The following is a 19,899-nucleotide window of genomic DNA, read 5'->3' on the forward strand; positions in this document are numbered from 1 at the left end:
TTTGTTTTGTCCTATTGTGTGAGTGATTCATCCTGTGCAACCTTTTCACTTTGACGTCCGAGACGAAGGGGCTTGTGTAAGTTTCACTCTAACATACGAGACGAAGGGGCTCGTGTAAGTTTCTACTTAGTAACCGCCAAGACGGAGCTTGTGTATATGATTAGGGTATGAACACTGAAGTATTACTGGGAGACGTATCTTAAATCTCAGACTCCTTTTGGAACCTATACTTGCTGTAGGGGGAGACCAAAGACGTGTGTCTAACAGGCTTGTGTGTGTGTGTGGTGGCCATTACCAATTTTGCCCTTTTGGCAGTTTGTTTTTTTATTTAATTTGATTTACTAACTTTGTTTGCCGTGCAATTTTTGTTATTTGGTCTGCCCCTCGTGCAATTGCCAATTGCCATTAGCACTTTTGCATAAAGCACTTTTGCACAAGTTTGTATATTGAGATGACGTGCCTATAAGTAATGTAAATGTTCATATTCTGTTTCTATATTTGACTGAGCTCTTGGGGCATACTTTATGGACAGAGACTCATTACGAAAAGAAAGAAAATAAAAAGAACTCTGAATTGTACGACAGTTGTATCTCTTGTTATTCACTAACCTGTTGCGGGGAAAGTCAAATCAAGTGTTTGATGGTTGGGTTCTCTCACCCTAACAAATGAGAGTGGCGTAGTCACTAAACAACTAAAAATCTAAAAAATATTACGGTAAAGAGATAACGCAGGCCACATAAAATAAGCTTATTTCCAAAAATGGGACAGTATCACTTTAAGACTATTTTGAAGGGAAGGCAAGAGACATCATTTCATTCAATGATGTGTGATGCAACTCCCGGCATCTCAGATGTGGAGCAAAATGTGTTGTTACTGAGGTATGTCACTCAAACCCCGACTGAAACTGAATGTGAAATAAATGAATGTTTTCTCTGCAGAAGATCACCTTCACACACAGACGGGAGGGAGTTTGGGAGACTGTGGGTGGAAAGGGAAACTCTGGGATGGACACTGTTTGTGTAATTCTTTGTCTTTTTGTTATGTGAAAACCTGGCCTCTATGATGTATTCCGGTTACATTTTTTAGTTTTTTTGTTTGTTTCCCCTGTTGTCTTTGTTTATTAATGTTCAATTAAAAAAAAAAAAATTAAAAGATTTCTCAAAGAAGACAGAAGAGGAAATGATAGGAAAAGCCACAATGATAGAAGATGCGCTTGGCTGATTGCAGGGGTCAACCGGCCAGGCTGACCCGGGTTCAATTCCCGGCCCGGGTCCTTTGCCGACCCCTCCACGTCTCTCTCTCCCCACTTGCTTCCTCTCACTGCCTTCACTGTCCTGTCATAAATAAAGTAAAAACTACAGGAAAAAAAATAAAAGAGGAAGCACTTGGCCAACATGGATTGCAGGGGTCAGTGTTGCGATAATGGCGTGAACATGGCTGGAAAAGTGAGGGGTTGCAAGCGTGCATACTATTACTAAGTAAGAAACCCTTTGCCAAATTCTGACCATGTGCAACTTACTCCATCGCTTGTCTGATTAGAGGTGAAGAGAACATCCCAAAGCGTTTAAGAGGATTTCCCACCGCTGAGGACCACTGAAGAGACTGATTTACAAAATCAAAGAAAAGATCAACTTCTGGGCGAGCTCTGGCAGCATGGACACACCAACCAAGTTTAAGGGGTGCCTGAGTTGAAGCTGTGCGCCCAGTGGCAAAATATTTGCCTGGCCTGATTCAAGCACTAAAAACACTCATTTCAGCAGGAAACTTAAAGGCCGGGAGCTAGCTACACCCCTCAGGATGTTTTTTGTTATGTTTTTTTCACTTTGATTTCCTGTTAGCCTATACCCTGGGCCATAACGAGTTGATAGGGACAACTCCCAACTCTGCCCCGTTTGGTGTCAGGGCCCAATAAGGAAAATCTGCAGGCGAACTTATATAGCTGTAAAATATTAAGGTACTGTAACTGCAAAAATGCTCCTAGAACCCTGTATATTTACATGGGTCATCCTGTCTCATAGGGGAACCAACCTGAAAAATGTTTCAGGGCTTGGGGCTTTTCTTCTGTCAAATATCATCTCCAACATATCCAAAAAGCCCAAAAAATGCTTGTCCGTCTGACATATTGTCTTCATATTTGATCATTTTCAACTCTGTTATGATATGCATTGGTCCCTCAAATGTAAATAAGAAACTACCTACCTTCCTGAGCTTCAATTTAAGTCCAAGAGGACCTTTCTAGCTAGAGTACAACAGCTGCTATGTTCAAAAGTATTCACTATAGCCTATCCGAAAATAGTCTACTGGCATTCTACAGGCATTCTAAAGGCATTCAGACACTTTCAGGCATAACCATTTCATATGGGACTATGGACATCAATTTCACATATGTTTGACCTTGACTTTAAAATTGCTATGAATGAAAGTATGATGTGAATAGCATCAAAAGTAACTAATGTTACCACCTATTGGTGGACTGTGAACAGGATGCAACACATGGTACTATTACACAAAACAAATGCATGAAATGAGAAAATTATTTAAAGAATTGTTCGTATTGTACAACAGTAGTGTAGAATGTGAATAAGAACTTTTAATCATCATTTTATAATTATCATTATCATCCTCCTCATCCTCATCCACATGTGTATGGATTTCATCAGTGTCATCTGTGTCCTCCTCTACCAAGACATCAATGAGAGCTTTTGGGATTAGATCACCCTCAAACCAGAGCCGTAAAGTATACCCCCGCAGCCCCTGCAAGGCAGGGGGGCCCATACGAGGCGGGGAGGGCATATGGGCCCTTGACTTGAAGAAACGGACCCCCTCCACATGATATTAGGCCCTCTTTTTTGTTTGGGGGCCCATTCTTGTTAGCTTGCAAGGGGGCCTGAAGCACTTGCGTTACGCCAGTGCCTCAAGTCATAGTGGTTCAAGCTTCCCAGTATCTGTGTTTATATGAAACCCATGGTCAAGTGGACTTTGGATCCCTGGGTAATGCTCATGGGCCCTACCCCACAACTCGGACACCACACTCCATCTCAACAATTGGTGTTCATTTTTGCACAAAATAATAACAACAAAGCAAAAGGCATGAACCACATGATCAAAGATGCTGAGAATATGCAGTTTCCCCCTCAAGGTCAATGTGCTCTCATTCAGGATGGAAACTCCTCATCATACCTGCATCAGCTGAAACAATATTTAGCACAGACACTTACATGAACTGTCTTCATTACTGTCTTCTGGGGGAGAACCCCCACACAACCTCCCACTCAGTCTGCCAAGTGTCCCAAATGTTTCCCAATGTGTGGGCCATCGCCCCTTCCATGGTGGTGACCCTCTGGCCTTCCCTCATACCAAAAAGATCTAGAAAAAGCCCTGGGTGCTTCTATACTGGGTGACCATTGATGTTGCATGGTGAGTATGTGTGTTGTTGCGCCTCCTATGACCCTGACATGGGCAAACTCACTAGTAGGCTACCTATTTATAGCTGCTGGAAAACCTAAAAAATGGTGCTTGGAATTTGTTCATGAAAAAGGTGTGGGAACCCTGCATGAAAACAAAAAGGCACTCATTAATTTACTACTGGATCACTGGAGCTCCCAAGATACTGTATGATGAAAAATGTCCTCTGAAGGCCTGTCATTTTCATTGAGGCTGGTCTACAGGATAGGATCTGCTCAAAACATGAAGAAACAGAAGTTAAAGTGATTGCATGCAGTACATCCAGACTAAAATGCCTCACGTCAGGACCGTTAGAGTCAGAGTAAAAGACTCAGACATTTTCTTCATTGTCTTGTATTATGCCAAGACCTCAACTGTCAACATAATCTTTGACATGGGTGATAGATTAATTTACATCAACCTACTGGCTGAATATTATTCCCAGGAACACATTGCTGCTCTTCTGATCCTGCATGCCTGCTGACTTCATGTCAGCATTCAAAAGCAAAGGAGAGGTGAAACCAATGAAGATATTGAATCGAACATCAACATTCATTTAAGTCTTTCATCATTCATTTAAGTCCTCAGCGGTGCTTTCCCCAGTGCGGTTCACCCTGTAAAATAATGACTTCAACAACAACTCAGAGATCTGCCATATGCAAAAGTTCTCAGGTGACACCATCATTGTTGGATTACCGGGTAGGAGACCTTTGCCAGATGGTGCAGATTGAATCAACCAGCTGCAGCTGAACACCGCCAAAACCAAATAAATGGTGGTTGACTTCAGGCGAAACTCCCCACCCCTGGTGCCTGTCTCCATCAAGGGGGAGACAGTGGAGACAGTCTGCACATACAAGTACCTGGGTGTACACCTGGACAATAAACTGGACTGGTCTGCTAACTCACAAGCACTCTACAAGAGAGGCCAGGGGAGGCTCTACTTTCTGAGGAAGCTGAGATCCTTCTATGTCTGCAACAGAGTCCTGCAGATGTTCTATCAGGCTGTCATGGCTAGTGTGCTCTCCTATGCTGTGGCATGCTGGGGTGGTAACATTAGAAGGAGATATGCTGGACGCCTTGACTGGCTGGTGAAGAAAGCTGAGTCTGTATAGGCACAGAACTGGAGGCTCTCACTGTCACAGCTGAGAAGAGGACACTAAGCAGACTCCACTCTATAAAGGACAACCACAAGCACCCCCTGTACCCAGTCTTTGACAACCAGAGAATCCTGTTCAGTTACAGATTTCGCGCCATCTCCTGAAGCACAGACAGGGTACGGAGGTCCTTTGTCCCCAAGGCCATTCAGCTATTCCACACCACACAGAAGGACACAGAAATTCTCACAGGTGACTGGAGCGCATAAACCAACCCTCACACCTGAACACTATCTGTATGCCTCCTGTGCTTCTACCTGGACTCCTATCCTACGTCTGGGTGTGACCCCCTCAACAATCTTCTCAAGCGTGTGTGTGTGTGAGAGAGAGGGAGAGAGAGAGAGATCTGCCTGTGTGAATGGAGGAGAGAGAGAGAGAGAGGAAGTGACTCTGCCTTGGGCTGAATGTTTGTATGTAAGAGTGAGCTACATGGTTAATATGTGTAACGATACATTGTTACATCGATTTGTCGTGGAATGACCCGTCTGTAATGTGTGTGTAATGTCTTTTTGTATTGCTGTATAGATGCACCTTAATTTCCCCCTGGGATTAATAGATAATACTCTACTTTCAAGTGTGCATCTGGAAGAGGGCCCATGAACATTACCCAGAGATCCCAAGTCCACTTGACCATGGGTTTCACATAAACACAAATACTGGGAAGCTTGAACCACTATGGTTTGAGGGTGATGTAATTCCAAAAGCTCTCATTGATGTCTTGGCAGAGGAGGACACAGAACATAAAATTACTGATGAAATCCATACAAATGTGAATGAAGATGAGGAACAGGAGGATGATGATATTGAGGATTATTGAATGATGATTAAAAGTTCTTATTCACATTCTACACTACTGTTGTACAATACAAACCATTCAAAAGTTCTCATTTGATGCATTCGTTTTGTGTAATAGTACCATGTGTTGCATCCTGTTCATAGTCCACCAATAGGTGGTAACATTAGTTACTTTTGATGCTATTCACATCATACTTTCATTCATTGCAATTTTAAAGTCAAGGTCAAACATATGTGAAATTGATGTCCATAGTCCCATATGAAATGGTTATGCCTGAAAGTGTCTGAATGCCTGTAGAATGCCAGTAGACTACTGCCAGTAGACTATTTTCGGATAGGCTGTAGTGAATAATTTTGGACATAGCAGCTGTTGTACTCTAGCTAGAAAGGTCCTCTTGGACTTAAATTGAAGCTCAGGAAGGTAGGTAGTTTTTTATTTACATTTGAGGGACCAGTGCATATCATAACAGAGTTGGAAATGATCAAATATGAAGACAATATGTCAGGCGGACAAGCATTTTTTGGGCTTTTTGGATATGTTGAAGATGATATTTGACATAAGAAAAGCCCCAAGCCCTAAAACATTTTTCAGGTTGGTTCCCCTATGTGACAGGATGACCCATGTAAATTTGCAGGGTTCTAGGACCATTTTTGCAGTTGCAGTACCTTACTATTTATAGCTACATAATTTTGCCTGCAGATTTTCCTTAAAAGTTGTTTTTTTTAGCTCTGACACCAAACGGGGCCGAGTTGGGAGTTGTCCCTATCAACTCGTTATGGCCCAGGGTATAGGCTAACAGGAAATCATAGTGAAAAAAAACATTTAAAATGCTTTATGAAGACCTTTTTGAATTCCGCACTTTTTGAATTCCGCACTACAGACCCTTATAGTGGGGTCGTAGGCATGTGCATTTTTTCTCAGTCATTTCAAATTCATTATTATTCATTATTATTATTATTATCATCATTATTATTATTATTATTATTATTGATTTAATTTCTTCCAGATATAATGTGTTTAAGTTGTGAATAAAATGATGGCTTGATTGAAAAAAAGCTGGTACTCATGATCCTAAATTCATAAACTCAAAGTTGCAAGTTGGGTGCTAAATATCACATAGGCTTTATGCAGCCATATTTGTGTATAGGTATCCTAAGTATCTGTGTGCTTCAGGTATATTCTGAACAAATCAAGTTAAGTGATAACCCAGACTTTATTCACAATAACTTGTAACAATAAATTATGTTTCATTGCAACTTTGAGGGCATTTCCACCCTTTATCTTAAAAAAGCCAGAATTTAGCTGTCCATGGCCTAAAAGTGTGTTTATTACATATTGTGTCTTTACTCTGGTAACCAAATACTTAGTTCACCGGTTTCTCCTCTTCATGCTGCATCCATACATACCTCATATGTTAAATTAGGTTTAACTAATCAAAAGTTATAGCAGTTTATATATTTTAGAGCGCCCCCCGCAGGCCATTTTGTTATCTGTGTGTTTGACACTCGAACTCAAATTGTTCTTGTTGCGCAACAAGAAATAAATTTAAATCAGCCTGTTCCCATAAAGTGTTGAGGGGAGGGAGGGGGGCAGGCTAGGCCTCCTTGATCCCCCCTCGGTAGCGAGACCCTTTTGTGTTCTTGATTGTCGCTTCAGGTTTCACTGTCTGTTAAGAGTTGACTATAATGTAATCATCTCTGTGTCAAGGGTGACACCTTGAGTGGCGATTTGCAAGACTAAAACCCGTTCCTCATGGCCCCAACCCCCTGCTGAAATCGAAAACAAGACTGGCAACTTCAACGACTAGAGGCTGACCAAATTCACACTTCCAACTCTCTCCCTATAACAGAGACAATTGTACAATGACCTCTAGGCCTGGGGGGGGGGGGGGGGCTTCACAGTTTGAGAATCACTGCTATCACACCTCTCATTCATCTACCCACCATCCCTCAAACAAAGGTGTTTGCTAGACTGCAAAGATTAACTAAAACACACACACACACACACACACACACCTCTCTCTCTCTCTCTCTTTAAAAGATTATTTTGGACAGCAACTTTAACATTCACATGTATTGGGTCTCACCCTTGATCTTTTAACCTCCAAGTTTCTTTTCCTGGGGGAAGAACTACTAAAATGTTAATAATGTAATTCTCAACACTTCAACACAGCTCAACATCTTTCATATTACCTGTCGGGTAATTTTCCTTGGTGTACCATTTCAAGATGATACTACGTAGTAGGCTACATGAGTAAGTTAAATCTATCCAAGCCATCTGTAAAGGAAGACTGTCAAAGCTTTGTACTCGGCCTTGTGGGCAGTAGTCTATTTTCCTCTCTTCAAGTGGTTAACACAGAGATCATTGAAAAAGGTAGGTCTGCACTCTGCACACTGCCGATGAGCTCCAAAAATAAACTTTATTATTTAAAATGCAACGTTTCGATCACACTGGATCTTCATGCCTGATGAAGATCCAGTGTGATCGAAACGATGCATTTTAAATAATAAAGTTTATTTTTGGAGCTCATCGGCAGTGTGCAGACCTACCTTTTTCAACTATCTGATTTTTTTGTCTGGCACCTGCAACAAGTGTTTTTGGATGTGCGCACCCTACCCAAAACTAACACAGAGATCAACAAATACTGTAATGCAGGGCTTTTCAAATGGCGGCCCTGGGGCCAGATGTGGTCCTTGGACAGAAAGGTTTTGGCCCCCACAAGCCCCATGAAATACAGGAACTTTCTGTGTAGAGCTGAAACGGGACACGGGACGTTAAAATGCAGGAAATTACATCTAATCGGTTATCGGTTGATGAGAAATCCGATTCTCACAGGTAGGTTTTTGGCTAATAAACTGATTTCTTGTGTCATGTAACCAGCATAATCGGGTTATTGTCAGGTTATTGACATTCTAGAAGGATAAGTAGCCAATCACAAGCCTTAAACTCTAGCTTCGTGTCACACATTTTAGTGGAACACAGTCAATCGATGAACTGCATGTAAACAGCAATAAACCGTTTACTCCAATAACCTGATTATTCCAATAACCTGATTATTGCGGCCATATAAACCGGCTCAGTGTGGTTACTCCCTTGTAAAAGGAGTACGCTTCAGAACTCAGCACTTTGGAACTAGGCTTTTGTGGAGGCAGTGCTGTGTCTCAGTCTATAATCACTCTGGTCTTCGGGAAAGTGTTTCTGAAGGACTGGGGCATTAGCTCATCTATGGTTTCTTGTGAAGGCCCAATTTCTAGTGATCCCAACATGTGGCACACACACGTGGTGATCCAAGTCATGCAAATTCTACTCAAAATCGCAGCCAGGGAAACACTGAATAAGACCAGAGGGGTGTGTGTGTGTGTGAAAACCAGTGGTGTAGTGCTCGTAGATGCAGTGTACCCACTTCCAAATTTCAGGGATTTCAGTATACCCACTTAAAATTGATTGATCCATTATTTAGAATATCAGAAATATATAGAGTATACCCACCCACTTCAAAAAATGCTCAAATATACAGTAAACCCACCACAAAAAAGTAGACTACACTGCAGGTAAAAACTGATGGAAGGTTGTCTGCTGTACTTAATATATGTTCTCTGCAATATGCAATAATGTGCAGTTTGTAGGTCTAAGTGTATGTTTTTTTTGCATTTGTGCTGTGTGTGTGAGTAAGAGTGTGTGTGTGTGTGTGTGTGTGTGTGTGTGTGTGTGTGTGTGTGTGTGTGTGTGTGCGTGTGTGTGTGTGTGTGTGTGTGTGTGTGTGTGTGTGTGTGTGTGTGTGTGTGTGTGTGTGTGTGTGTGTAAGAGAGAGTGTGTGGGTGTGTATGTTAACTGATGTAAGGCATTTTGCTATACTACTCGGATTTTTGCTGTATGTTTGCTGCAATGTGCAATTATGTGTATTAGGTCTTTGTGTCTATGTCTTGTTTCTACAGTATGTGTTGTATCTATGTAAGCAGGGTTGGGGAGTAACGGATTACATGTAACGGCGTTACGGTAAAAGGATACAAAATAAAAGTAACTGTAATCCGTTACAGTACAAGAAAAAAACGATGTAATCAGATTACAGATACATTCAATGAGAATGGGGATTACTTAACAGGATTACAATTTGTGCGAAGTTGAGTCTCTGGCCCCTTATATCTAATTAATTATTAACACACATGCTTAGCTGACAACCATTTAAACCCGGAGTATTCATACATTACACTCGCATGCATTGCATCCAAACGCGCATACATTTTCAATCACAAGCCACACGAAATCCAAGTTTTGTCAACATCTGTTGTTTCATTATTTTGTTTTGCCTAATTCCATTGTTTATCCTTATGAGTTAAAACAAGTTTGCAGTGTTTTAAAAGCACTTAGCAATGTTTCTTGAGCATTTGAAAGTTTCATGTCTTACCGGTCTCGCAGCACTTCCGTGTTTGGCAAAGGGTTGCGTGCTGTGGCGAGAGTGACGTTTTTATCATTGGGCACATTCGAGTGTGCGCGTCCTCTCATCACATTGACGGTTAATCTCTAAAAACTTCATAATTATTGCCGTTTGCATGTTGACATGCATTTGTACTTGTTTGTTATTTTTAGATGTGTCCCAGCATCTCTATAAGAGGGTAGCCTATGTCTGTCCGTCCGTCTGAAACGCATTCTTCAAATTGTTCCCTCCTGTGTCCACAAGGTGGCAGTGTTGACTATTTGGCCCGGAGCACGCAGCTGATTGCATTGCGAGACAAGCGCAGCGCGAGCAGAGGAGTGCACTGCAAGTGCTCGTATTGACATACCCTCTTATAGAGATGCTGGGACGCATCTAAAAAGAAAAACATCATCTCCTGCGTTCCTGCCGTATCTGTGTGCCTATCCGTAAGACCCTCGACACTCTGCTTTTTAACATTTGGTTAAAAAAGTGTCAGTTCTCACAAATAAAATGTTGAACATGGGTCAATGCTCATTTAAACCTTAAGTAATCCAAAAGTAATCCAAAAGTAATCAGTTACATTACTTTGTAAAAGTAATCCAAAAAGTTACAGTACAATTACATTTTAATCAAGGTAACTTGTAACTGTAACGAATTACATGTATAAAGTAACTTACCCAACACTGTATGTAAGCTGTCAGACAACTAAAGTTCCCTCTACTCTCCTCTACTTCTCTATATACGGCTCTGAATTAGATAGTAGTACAGTGCCATCTGCTGGACGGGGAATGCATTGCACTATACAACAGCATGGCTATTGTATCAGTGAGTAGAACTTTTAACAGCAGGCCAATCTGCAGTATAATCGCCAAGTAAAATTAATGTACTGCAATAACAACCACTGACTGTATACAGACAAGAGGTCAACTGCACGCAATGAATTGCAAGTGTTTGTTTGGGACTATTGCACCACCTCGTGGACAGTCCGCAGTATAACCACCACATATCGTTTTTGACAGAAGAAATCAACGACAGGCTACACGCATCTGCACAGTATAAACCACCAAAATGGAACAGCATACTACTATTATCAGATCAACGTCTTCAAGCACAAACAGTAGTTAAACATAAGTGCCTTATATGTCAACCATGATGTGTTATCACTGACAAAACATTGGCATATGTGAGGAGATGCAGATCGCACACAGAATGTCGTGCTTCGACAACGAGTCTCCCAATGCAAAGCTGAGAGATAGAATGGAAAGTTGCAACACAGAGCGGAGTCCTATACTCGCGCATGCGTTTTTGAGAAGCTGTTGTTCTCTGTAGTATCAGGCCTCGTTGGCGCAGTAGGCAGCGCGTCAGTCTCATAATCTGAAGGTCGTGAGTTCGAGCCTCACACGGGGCAGATGTTTTGCACTTCTGACAATATTTTGTAGTGATACGTATCCTGAAGATGAAAACCTGTAGTTCTAAATGGCAGTAGTAAGCACAATGGGAAGATAAACCATTTATAATCAAGATTGCATGATATTTGCAAATGCAAAGCGATATACATAACTGAAGCGCATTTTAGCTTCATGCCTTGCTCCATCCATAGATGTGTTATGAGAACTAAAATAAAGTGAGCATACAAAAAAGGGGGGGGGGTTCAAGGAAATTGCGGTCTTTTGTGCCATTCCCGCCTTCAGCGAATGCTGCTTTTTGGGGCGTGGCTCGCGCGTCACGCTTTTATAAGCCCACGGTTATCGCCCCTTCCGCCATTTCCTCGTTAGTAAGCTGCCTTGGAAGTCCGCGAAGACTCAACTCCTGTAAAGGTAAGACCGATTCACTCGTAAAATAATGCATTTTACAATGCCTTTGTGGAGATATTGGTTAAGTGCCGTTTCATATACAGTTTCGAATGGCATACGATATGCGAGTGCGTACCTAATGGTGCGAATCGGATTCAGTTTCAAATGCTAGCATGTAGGCCTACTGCTAACCTGTGCATGCGGTGGCTTATTTGACCTACTTAGTTTGACGATGACTCGGTGGTGAACGATTTTGGTTTTAAATGGCTCACCGAAGAGGCATATGCGTGTCAATTGCAAATTACCAAGTCATTGTATTAGCGCACGGTATTTGTCGTTGCATGTCGAATAATGGTGAATGGCGAGTTCGCGCCAGCTTTCTATGGAACAAAATGGCTGCCATTGAATGGATCATCCAAAATGACAAAGGAGAGAGGGGGCTGGGCCGGGCCGGCCATTGCAGCACCTGGTCGAGATCAGAGCTGTGTACGCGGTAGCTGATACTGATCGCTCATCACGTGGAATGTTGATTTGAACGGTTCATTGACTCATGCGTCAGTTATCATTGCAAGTGTGTTGATCACTAAATTGGGCCCATCAGCGTGGAAGATGCCCGGGGCTTTTGGGAATCGTGGTGTCAACACGTGTAAAGCTAGCTAGCGTGAGTGGCTCTCCCGAGATGTGCTAATATGCCACAGCGGAAATCCGTACTCCCCCCGTGTTCGAGGTTCTTGTAGGGCTGTTGTTGTACAGAAGTTATTTTTTGCGTGAACTGCGGAATTATTAGTGTGTATAACAGTGCACGCGTTTTTGTTTTTTTCTTTGTCGAGAGAATTATTGACTTGTTCGTGTCGATGCGGTAGGGGATTGTATTTCCCCTTTGTGTGATCAAGATTTTACTCCAGGGAGATGATGTATTCACTATTATTATTATTATTTTTTACTCACCCGAGATTGTTTATACTGTTTCTTTAGTTGAACATACCAGTGCATGCTCTTTTGGCTGTACATACGTCAGACAATCTGGATGGTTCTAAGCCGGATGTTCAATGCCGACATGATGTCTTCTGCCCGCCATTGTTGGGGGAATTCCTTATGCAATTCAGTTTCAGTTCTACAACGTGTGCTTGTCAGCGAGTTAGCGTTACTTATAGCGTTACTATCAGTAATAGTGTGTCGCCTGTGTCCTAGAAACTGCAAATTTTAAGTTTTGGCACATTAAGTCGAGAACCATGCTCAAATGTATGTGAGAAGTGGGTTATGTGGTTCCAGGTAGTTGGAGGCAGAATAAATAACTGCATTTTCTCAGTTTCATCGGATCAAGTCTGTTGCTTCTGTTTCATTAATGCTGTTTGTTGTGCCTTTGTGTTTAGATGTCTGACGAAGGAAAACTTTTCGTTGGTGGGCTCAGCTACGACACCACTGAGCAGTCATTGGAGGAAGCCTTCTCCAAATATGGGACCATCTCAAAAGGTACTTCATTATTTTTATCCACTATTATCATGAATACTACTTACCACCACCAAATTCTAAGTATCCATTATGAATGGAAATAATCAAAGCTGGAAAATATACATGAAAAGGGGGATCTTCTCCATCGTCTGCCATTTTGAATTTCCAAAAAAAAACCATTTTATCTGCAAAAAATGACTACATGAAAGTTAACTAAGTCAAATCATTTCTAGTATGGTACACGTAATGATCAAATTTGGCAATGGGCAGCCCAGTTTCAATGAGCAGTATAGTCACTTGCAGTACCTTTTTGGACCATTTCCTGCACAGTGTATCTTTAATTATTTATCTACTATTATGTTAATATTTTGAGGCAGATATCTTAAACTGCTGTCACATGATTCGCATAAGGTAATGCCTTTTTGTATTTTAATTGCCACTTTTCTTCCACAGTTGATGTGATCAGGGATCGGGAGACAGACCGCTCAAGGGGTTTCGGCTTTGTCACTTTCGAGAATCCTGAAGATGCCAAGGACGCCATGTTTGCAATGAACGGAAAGGTAAGACTAATGTAAACCGGGGTGGTCACCTCACAATGTTTCAGTGTTGGCATATTTTCAATATTCGATAAATGGTCGAAGTTCTATATTGTGTAATATACTTTGGTGAAAAATGAGAAGGTCGCACCATGCATAGGATTCTTTATTATAGTTGTAATAAGGAAACCTATGCATGGTGCGGCCTTTTCTCATTTTTCAGTTTTACAATATTTTGTTCAGCACCCTTCAGAAGAGAAACTGTTGGGTGACTCATGCTCCAACTTTTATGAACTGTAATATACTTTGGTAACATTGTTGTCCGATCACGCACTTCCCATGTTAGTCTGTTGACGGCAGGATGATCAGAACATAGCACAATGGGATTTTTTTTTCATCTGATGCTGGTTGAAGTTTTACATTGTCATATTCTCTGTACAGTGTCCTTGAGTGGTTTGAAAGGCGCTTTTAAATAAAATTATTATTATGTTCTTCGGTGACGTCGTTGTCTGATCACGCACTTCCTGTGTTAGTCTGTTGATGGCAGGATGATCAGGGTGGACGAGGCCGGCAAGTCTGGCGGCAGGTCCGGCGGAGGCTTCAGGAGAGGCGGCGGCGGATTCCGAGGAGGCTTCCGTGGCGGACGTGGCAGAGGCGAGGGTAAATAAACATAACTCACACTCCAAAAAAAATACCACTTCAAAGATTTTCTGGCATGTTGTCTTGGGCCAAGTATGTGATGGCACATGTTGCACAGATTTGTGGCACACATGCTTGTGCCAAGACAATAGACGACATAGCTGAATTTCCCAGAACGTCTGTCTTGTGTGCACGATCAGAAATGCCCATTGTTCTGTCCATACGCACATAAGATATAGTATTCTTCTGATGTCCCTGCCCCCATCAGGAGGCGGAAGCTACGGAGGTGACAGGAGCTACGGCGGAGACAGAAGCTACGGCGGGGACAGGAGCTACGGCGGAGACAGAAGCTACGGAGGTGACAGGAGCTACGGCGGCAGCGACAGGAGCTACGGCGGTGGCGGCGGAGGCGGATACAGGAGCAGCGGCGGATACTCCTCTGGCGGTGGCGGATACAGGGGGAGCAGGTACGTGTGTGTCTCACCTCGCCGTGATGCATGCCGTCTTCCCCAACACCCAGGGTTAACACAACACGAAAGTCTTCAAAAAACATAACATGGCTCATTTGTAAACGGCTTGAATTATTATTATTATTATTAATGAACCTTGGGGCAGTGGTAAATCGCTTCATAAAAAGAGCCTGGAGTCCTTGTTTTATCTAAATGTTGTCTGATGTTTTCCTGTTGGCGGGTTGATCACTTACTACTTACTTGTAGGTCAGCATCTTTTAACTAGTAACCTCAAAACCCTGGTGTTAATTGGTCTCCTCTTTACCCTTGTAAGGTGTTTGAGTCATTTTGACTCTTTTCTAGTGTTGTTTGGCTTGTGTAAAATAGTATTAGTCATTCTTTCATGTTGAGATTCACGGCCTTAAGCTTATTTTCTGTGAGGAACATAAATCTGACAAAAGTTAGTGACCCCCCCCCCCCACACACTTGCTAACCCCCCCTGCACATTTCTATTACACAGGAGGTGTTCCCGGGTCGTCTTGACCCCTCGTTTTGGGGAGGCTTAAACATAACAATATTTACAATATTTTGTAAACTTTTGATACAATGCTGATTGGATTGAGTTTGGATTGGATTGAGTTTTCTCACTTTCTTCACTGTCTCCTTATCTTTCTCCCTCTCTTTGTATCTTTCACCCTCAAAACATGTCTACCACACAGAAATTCAGAAGCAGAATGAAGGGAACATGAGGGTGAATATGAGCTATGATTTTTTTCCATTTTCAATTATTTTGAAAAAAAATGTCTCAACACCTATGTAACTACACAAACACCTTACAAGGGTTAAGTAATGTGATGACCTTATTGCATGCCTCGTTAAATGGTAGTTTATCCTAGTACTGTAAGCATGCTACCCACCCGTGTACGTACGTAACGCTCACCACAACATCTGTGCTGTGTGTTTGTGTTTCAGAAGTGGAGGCTATGAGGGCGGCTCCTACAGAGACAGCTATGACAGTTATGGTATGTATCCACTGTGTTAAATGTCAACTTTGTTTTTAATCGCGATTAGGGGTTTATAAAGTCCTCACCTAAAACTTCAGCAATTCGTTGTGTCCCCCCTCAGTTCATCCACTGAAATTGACAGGGTTTTATGTTTGGGACAAGAAGTACTTCTAAAAGACCTGAAAACCGATTCCAAATCAACTGTTGGCTAATGTCCTGCGGTCATAGGGGAAAAACGCCTCCTTCAGTGTCCTTAAACCTCCTTGCAGAATGTCCTTAAGCGTCCTACAATGTCCTTCAGTTTGTCCTTAAGCGTCCTTCAGTATGTCCTTAAACGCATCCATGAAATGAAATGGACCAGTCCAGGCTGCCACGGGAGGGGGGTGGGTGTGTTACCGTAAGTCATGACCGCCGGCCCTTAGTGTCAACATCTCCATCTCCAGTACGGAACCCAGTACGTATGAGGCTCAAGGGAAGGAATAAGGCGCTCTGTGCTCTACTCTCCATGCTCGTTGGTTACAGTTCGTTGTGTGAAAAGAGAAAAAAAAAGCAAAACTGTCCGAATGCTGCAGTGCCTTTACAACCTTTGCCTACTTTTTGTCCTCAGCTGCACACGAGTAAAAAAAACTTCCTGGTTTCAAGATCATCCCCCTGCGCTGGCTGTATTTAAAAAGATGTGCTCTTCGAAGATTTTTTTTTTTTTTTTTAAATGGTGTGTCCTCCTGGTTCCTGCATTCCATCGATCATACTACAGAAATGAATCCTTTTTTTGTGTGTGTGTTAATTGAGTTTTGTTTGTTTTTTCGAAAGGGATCTCCATCCTTAAAGGCAGTGCGAGATCCTGTTGGAGTATTGTTGTGAAACGTGAATGACCATGTAAAAGCTGTAAAGTTGAAAATGCTCTGCTCTGCTCCCATCATCACAGCCCAATAGCTTCTGGAAATCTAAATTCAGTCCTTCAACCACCATTCAGAATGTCTAGTTAGCAGCAGGGCCAGCAAATCATTTAAGTTTTTGTATTTTTCAACTGGATTTTTTTTATGTTGACCCTGCTATTTTTTGGAGGAAAAAAGAAATTGAAAATCCATGTCTTTGAGAGAAGCTGGACTAGCTGTGATGTGTTCTGTGCGACTTTCTTTCTGTACTGCATACCTTTACCTGTAGCAAGGCGGGTGTGCTCCCGAGGACTCGTATGTTTCCCCGCAAACCTCCTTGGTATGGCTAAAGAGTTTTGTGAACATTCAGTAAGCAAAGAGTGAACTTTCTCTGGGAAGACAATGCGACCTTTTTGGCGATGGCAAAAAAAAAACACCCCCTCGGGTGGTGACCCGAGGCTCTTTACTCTTTGAACATTGAATTTTTAAAAAGTATGCTCTTTGGTGGACTGAACTTAAAGAAAATTCTTAAAATGTCTCCAGTTGTGTTCGTTGAGGTGATCTGTCCTGTGTACCAACACCTCGTAAGAAACATTAATTTCTTTTTACAGTTTCTTTTGTAAAATTTTGGCTTCATGGAGCCTATTAAACAAGCCATTGGAAAAAACCCTGATCTTGTTGTGCCTCAAAACTAAGCCCAATAGCCTGAGTTGCTGTTGCTCAGGTACATTGTAGTTCAGGATACAAGGATAGTTTATTGGTCACATGCATGGAGTTTCTACTGTGCATCGTGAAGTCAAATAAATTGGCCTGTGTAAGTGCAGGGTTAGGAAGGGGTGGAGTTGGAGGTTCAAATATTAGGAGTGTAATGAGTTAATAATTCTGAGACTGAGGAAAACTTCTCCCTCAGTCTTTTTCTCCTAGCCTTAAGATGGCCTGTCCCCTTCCATACTTTCAAAGTTTCCTAAGAAGTCCATAGTTAGGATGGGGAATTATCTGGTATTTTTATGGGCTCTGGACTTGATTTTCCTTGTATAGATATCTTTAGGGCATTTAGTTGCACGTGCAATGCTAAGGGTGGCTGGGATGTTTTGGAATAGCGCAGAACTGACTAGGTTTTGTCTTCTAATAAAGCTGTAATATTGAAGTCTCTAGGTGTGTTAACACTAATACGGGTGAGCTGAAGGTGAATAATAATAATTTTAACACCCTAATGCAGTATTGCTGTAGTAGTACAATAGAGATGAGATGGCAATTGGTTCTGTTTAATGCTTCATTGCGTCCAAGAGAAAATCAACAACATATCGGAAATCCACAAAGTCCTTGGAGAATGAAGTGTTTGTGCCTACCGACATGTGAAACGTGTGCCTTCCGTTCCGAGACAAGATGCCAGGCTGGCGCTCTCTGACATGGCTAGTGCATATGTGGAGATAGGCCTGTAAATGTGAGGTAACCACTTTTGCTCTCAATCCTGTTCGCATTCCTCAATCCGTTCTCATTTTTAATGTCCATCTTGCTACTCTTTTGAAAAAAAAGCTCCTTTTTAAAAATAATGAGAAAAAACACCAAGCCATGTGTTTCCCCCCCACCCCACCACCATGTTCCGAAAAGATGCATGTCCTGTAACAGTGACTGACTTGCCCTGCCCTGATTTTGAAACATGGAAAGTTGGAAAAAGAAAAAAAAAGTCCACAGCAAGCCTCTGAACCGCTTCACGTTCCTCCAGATCCTTTTTCATTACAGTATTAAGTTCATTGAATTGGTCAACTTTTCAAAACACTCCTCACTGAAGTGCCCAACAAGTGACGACAGCTAATGTTCAAGAGCGCTCTACACATTACTTATAGCCAGCACAGCACTGCACACATCCTCATTGCTTGTTACTCTAGATGCATCACTGAACTGGCCTCTTAAAAATGCTTTTATATTTTTCTTTTCAAATTGCCCTCTAGCCTCACTAGTCATTTCTCTTCTCTTGCCTTTTTAAATGCATTTATTGGGATAACTAGTCTGCAGCACTTGGTGTGTTTTGCATTTGAAGCTGAAATTGTTTTTTTTTCCCTCTTCATGCAGGTTAATGTTGACCCGTACTGATTGATGAGGACGAGCTCGGCTCTGCAAACTGATTGTTGGGAAGTTGAACCGTGACTGCTGCCTCGTGCCAGGCCTTGTGAAGGTATGTCATTTAGGACTTCTTGTGCACACACTCGCAGGGCTCTAAATTTAGACCAGCCAAACGCTGTTGAGAAGTCAGTTTGGCTGGTAGAAAAGACCCAATGTACTAGCCACTTTGGATGCTAATGAAAAACGTTTATGTAAAGCCCTGCACACCTCATGTGAACTCTAGACTATGTGTGCCTTCTTAGCAGCCTCCTCAAAGTATTGGTATTAGGTTGGATGTTGTGCAAAAAAAATTTTTTTTAGATATTGCGGTGTCAAACTTGCATTAACTAATTCGGGCCGTAAGGCTTTGTCAAGGTTTTTTGTCAAAACTAAATTACTTCGAATATGTAGTTACTGCACTTACCCTTTTGTAGAAATAAACTTTTTTTCCTAATGGTCTGTAGAAGTAAATGTGTGCACTTATCAGGGATGTGTGGAAAACTTGACAGTTTCCTAATTAGGTTGTGTGTGTGTGTGTGTTTCAGTTTCACTTCAGGTGCTGCACTAGAGGCCTTCCAGCCCAGTGGGGTGTTGGAGAATGCTGGCAGGCCCCGGGCTACTTGGGAGGAACTTGGTGCCGTTTGTGCGATGGTGTTTTCTTTGCATTTCACAATAAAACATGTTTGAATACTACCATATCATTCTCCTCTTGTTGGTTTTAACTTGGTATAAATTTGAAAAGAACACATTCAGGTTCTTAAAGGTGCACTGTAATATTTTTAGTAGTTCATTTCCAGAATTAACGCTGCCCATTCACAAATGTTTTCATAAATACTTAACTTACCACCACCATCAAATTTCAAATATTCGTTATGACTGCAGGGAAAATTGCATTTTTCATATATGAAAATGGGGGTCTTATCCATTGTCTGCCATTATGAATTTCCAGAATTAAACATTTTAGCTGCAAAACTTGCTGTACTTTGCTCATATTAGTAACTATTAGTTCATTACTTAGTAAATATTAATGAAAATATCAAATTGGCTGTAGACGGTACCATTTTAATGAGTATAGTTGCAATACCTACACTGGCCACAATCTTACACAGTGCACCTTTATTACACCACAATAACTGTGCGTGTAGATGATGTAGTTAAGCATTGTCAGCAAGTTAATGAGGTTGCTGGCGACCCCAGCTGCAGTAAGAGGCTACGGGTATTACGAGAGAACACTTCAGTG

At 41.8% G+C, this 19,899-nt stretch overlaps 1 protein-coding gene and 1 non-coding gene across 5 annotated transcripts; both read left to right on the forward strand.

The window, feature by feature from the left end:
• The first annotated feature begins 11,143 nt into the window (after positions 1-11,143).
• Positions 11,144-11,216, forward strand: trnam-cau (transfer RNA methionine (anticodon CAU)). Its single transcript has one exon. It is a non-coding gene; the product is annotated as a tRNA-Met (tRNA).
• A 300-nt stretch (positions 11,217-11,516) lies between these two features.
• cirbpb (cold inducible RNA binding protein b) lies at positions 11,517-19,355 on the forward strand. Of its 4 annotated transcripts, XR_010035124.1 has the most exons (9): positions 11,517-11,625; positions 12,975-13,074; positions 13,507-13,613; positions 14,123-14,249; positions 14,497-14,695; positions 15,397-15,428; positions 15,650-15,699; positions 18,630-18,732; positions 19,205-19,355. XR_010035124.1 is itself a non-coding variant. In XM_063200462.1 (7 exons), the coding sequence occupies exons 2-7, from the start codon at positions 12,975-12,977 to the stop codon at positions 16,300-16,302; spliced, it is 597 nt and encodes a 198-aa protein (XP_063056532.1). In that variant the 5' UTR covers positions 11,518-11,625; the 3' UTR covers positions 16,303-17,236. The 4 variants fall into 4 exon arrangements, 1 of the variants encoding a protein (XP_063056532.1); XR_010035123.1 differs by lacking the exon at positions 15,397-15,428; XR_010035125.1 differs by lacking the exons at positions 18,630-18,732; positions 19,205-19,355 and adding an exon at positions 16,289-17,236.
• The last annotated feature ends 544 nt before the right edge of the window (positions 19,356-19,899 follow it).

This window comes from Engraulis encrasicolus, chromosome 6 (genome assembly GCF_034702125.1).
Source record: "Engraulis encrasicolus isolate BLACKSEA-1 chromosome 6, IST_EnEncr_1.0, whole genome shotgun sequence".
Taxonomy (NCBI): Eukaryota; Metazoa; Chordata; class Actinopteri; order Clupeiformes; family Engraulidae; genus Engraulis; species Engraulis encrasicolus.

Bases quoted from the DNA above. Each gene is read 5' to 3' on its own strand.
- cirbpb (XM_063200462.1), top strand. From the start codon at position 12,975: ATGTCTGACGAAGGAAAACTTTTCGTTGGTGGGCTCAGCTACGACACC. The intron at 13,614-14,122 runs GTAAGACTAATG...TTCCTGTGTTAG, and splicing joins TGTTTGCAATGAACGGAAAG to TCTGTTGATGGCAGGATGAT. The intron at 14,250-14,496 runs GTAAATAAACAT...TGCCCCCATCAG, and splicing joins CGGACGTGGCAGAGGCGAGG to GAGGCGGAAGCTACGGAGGT.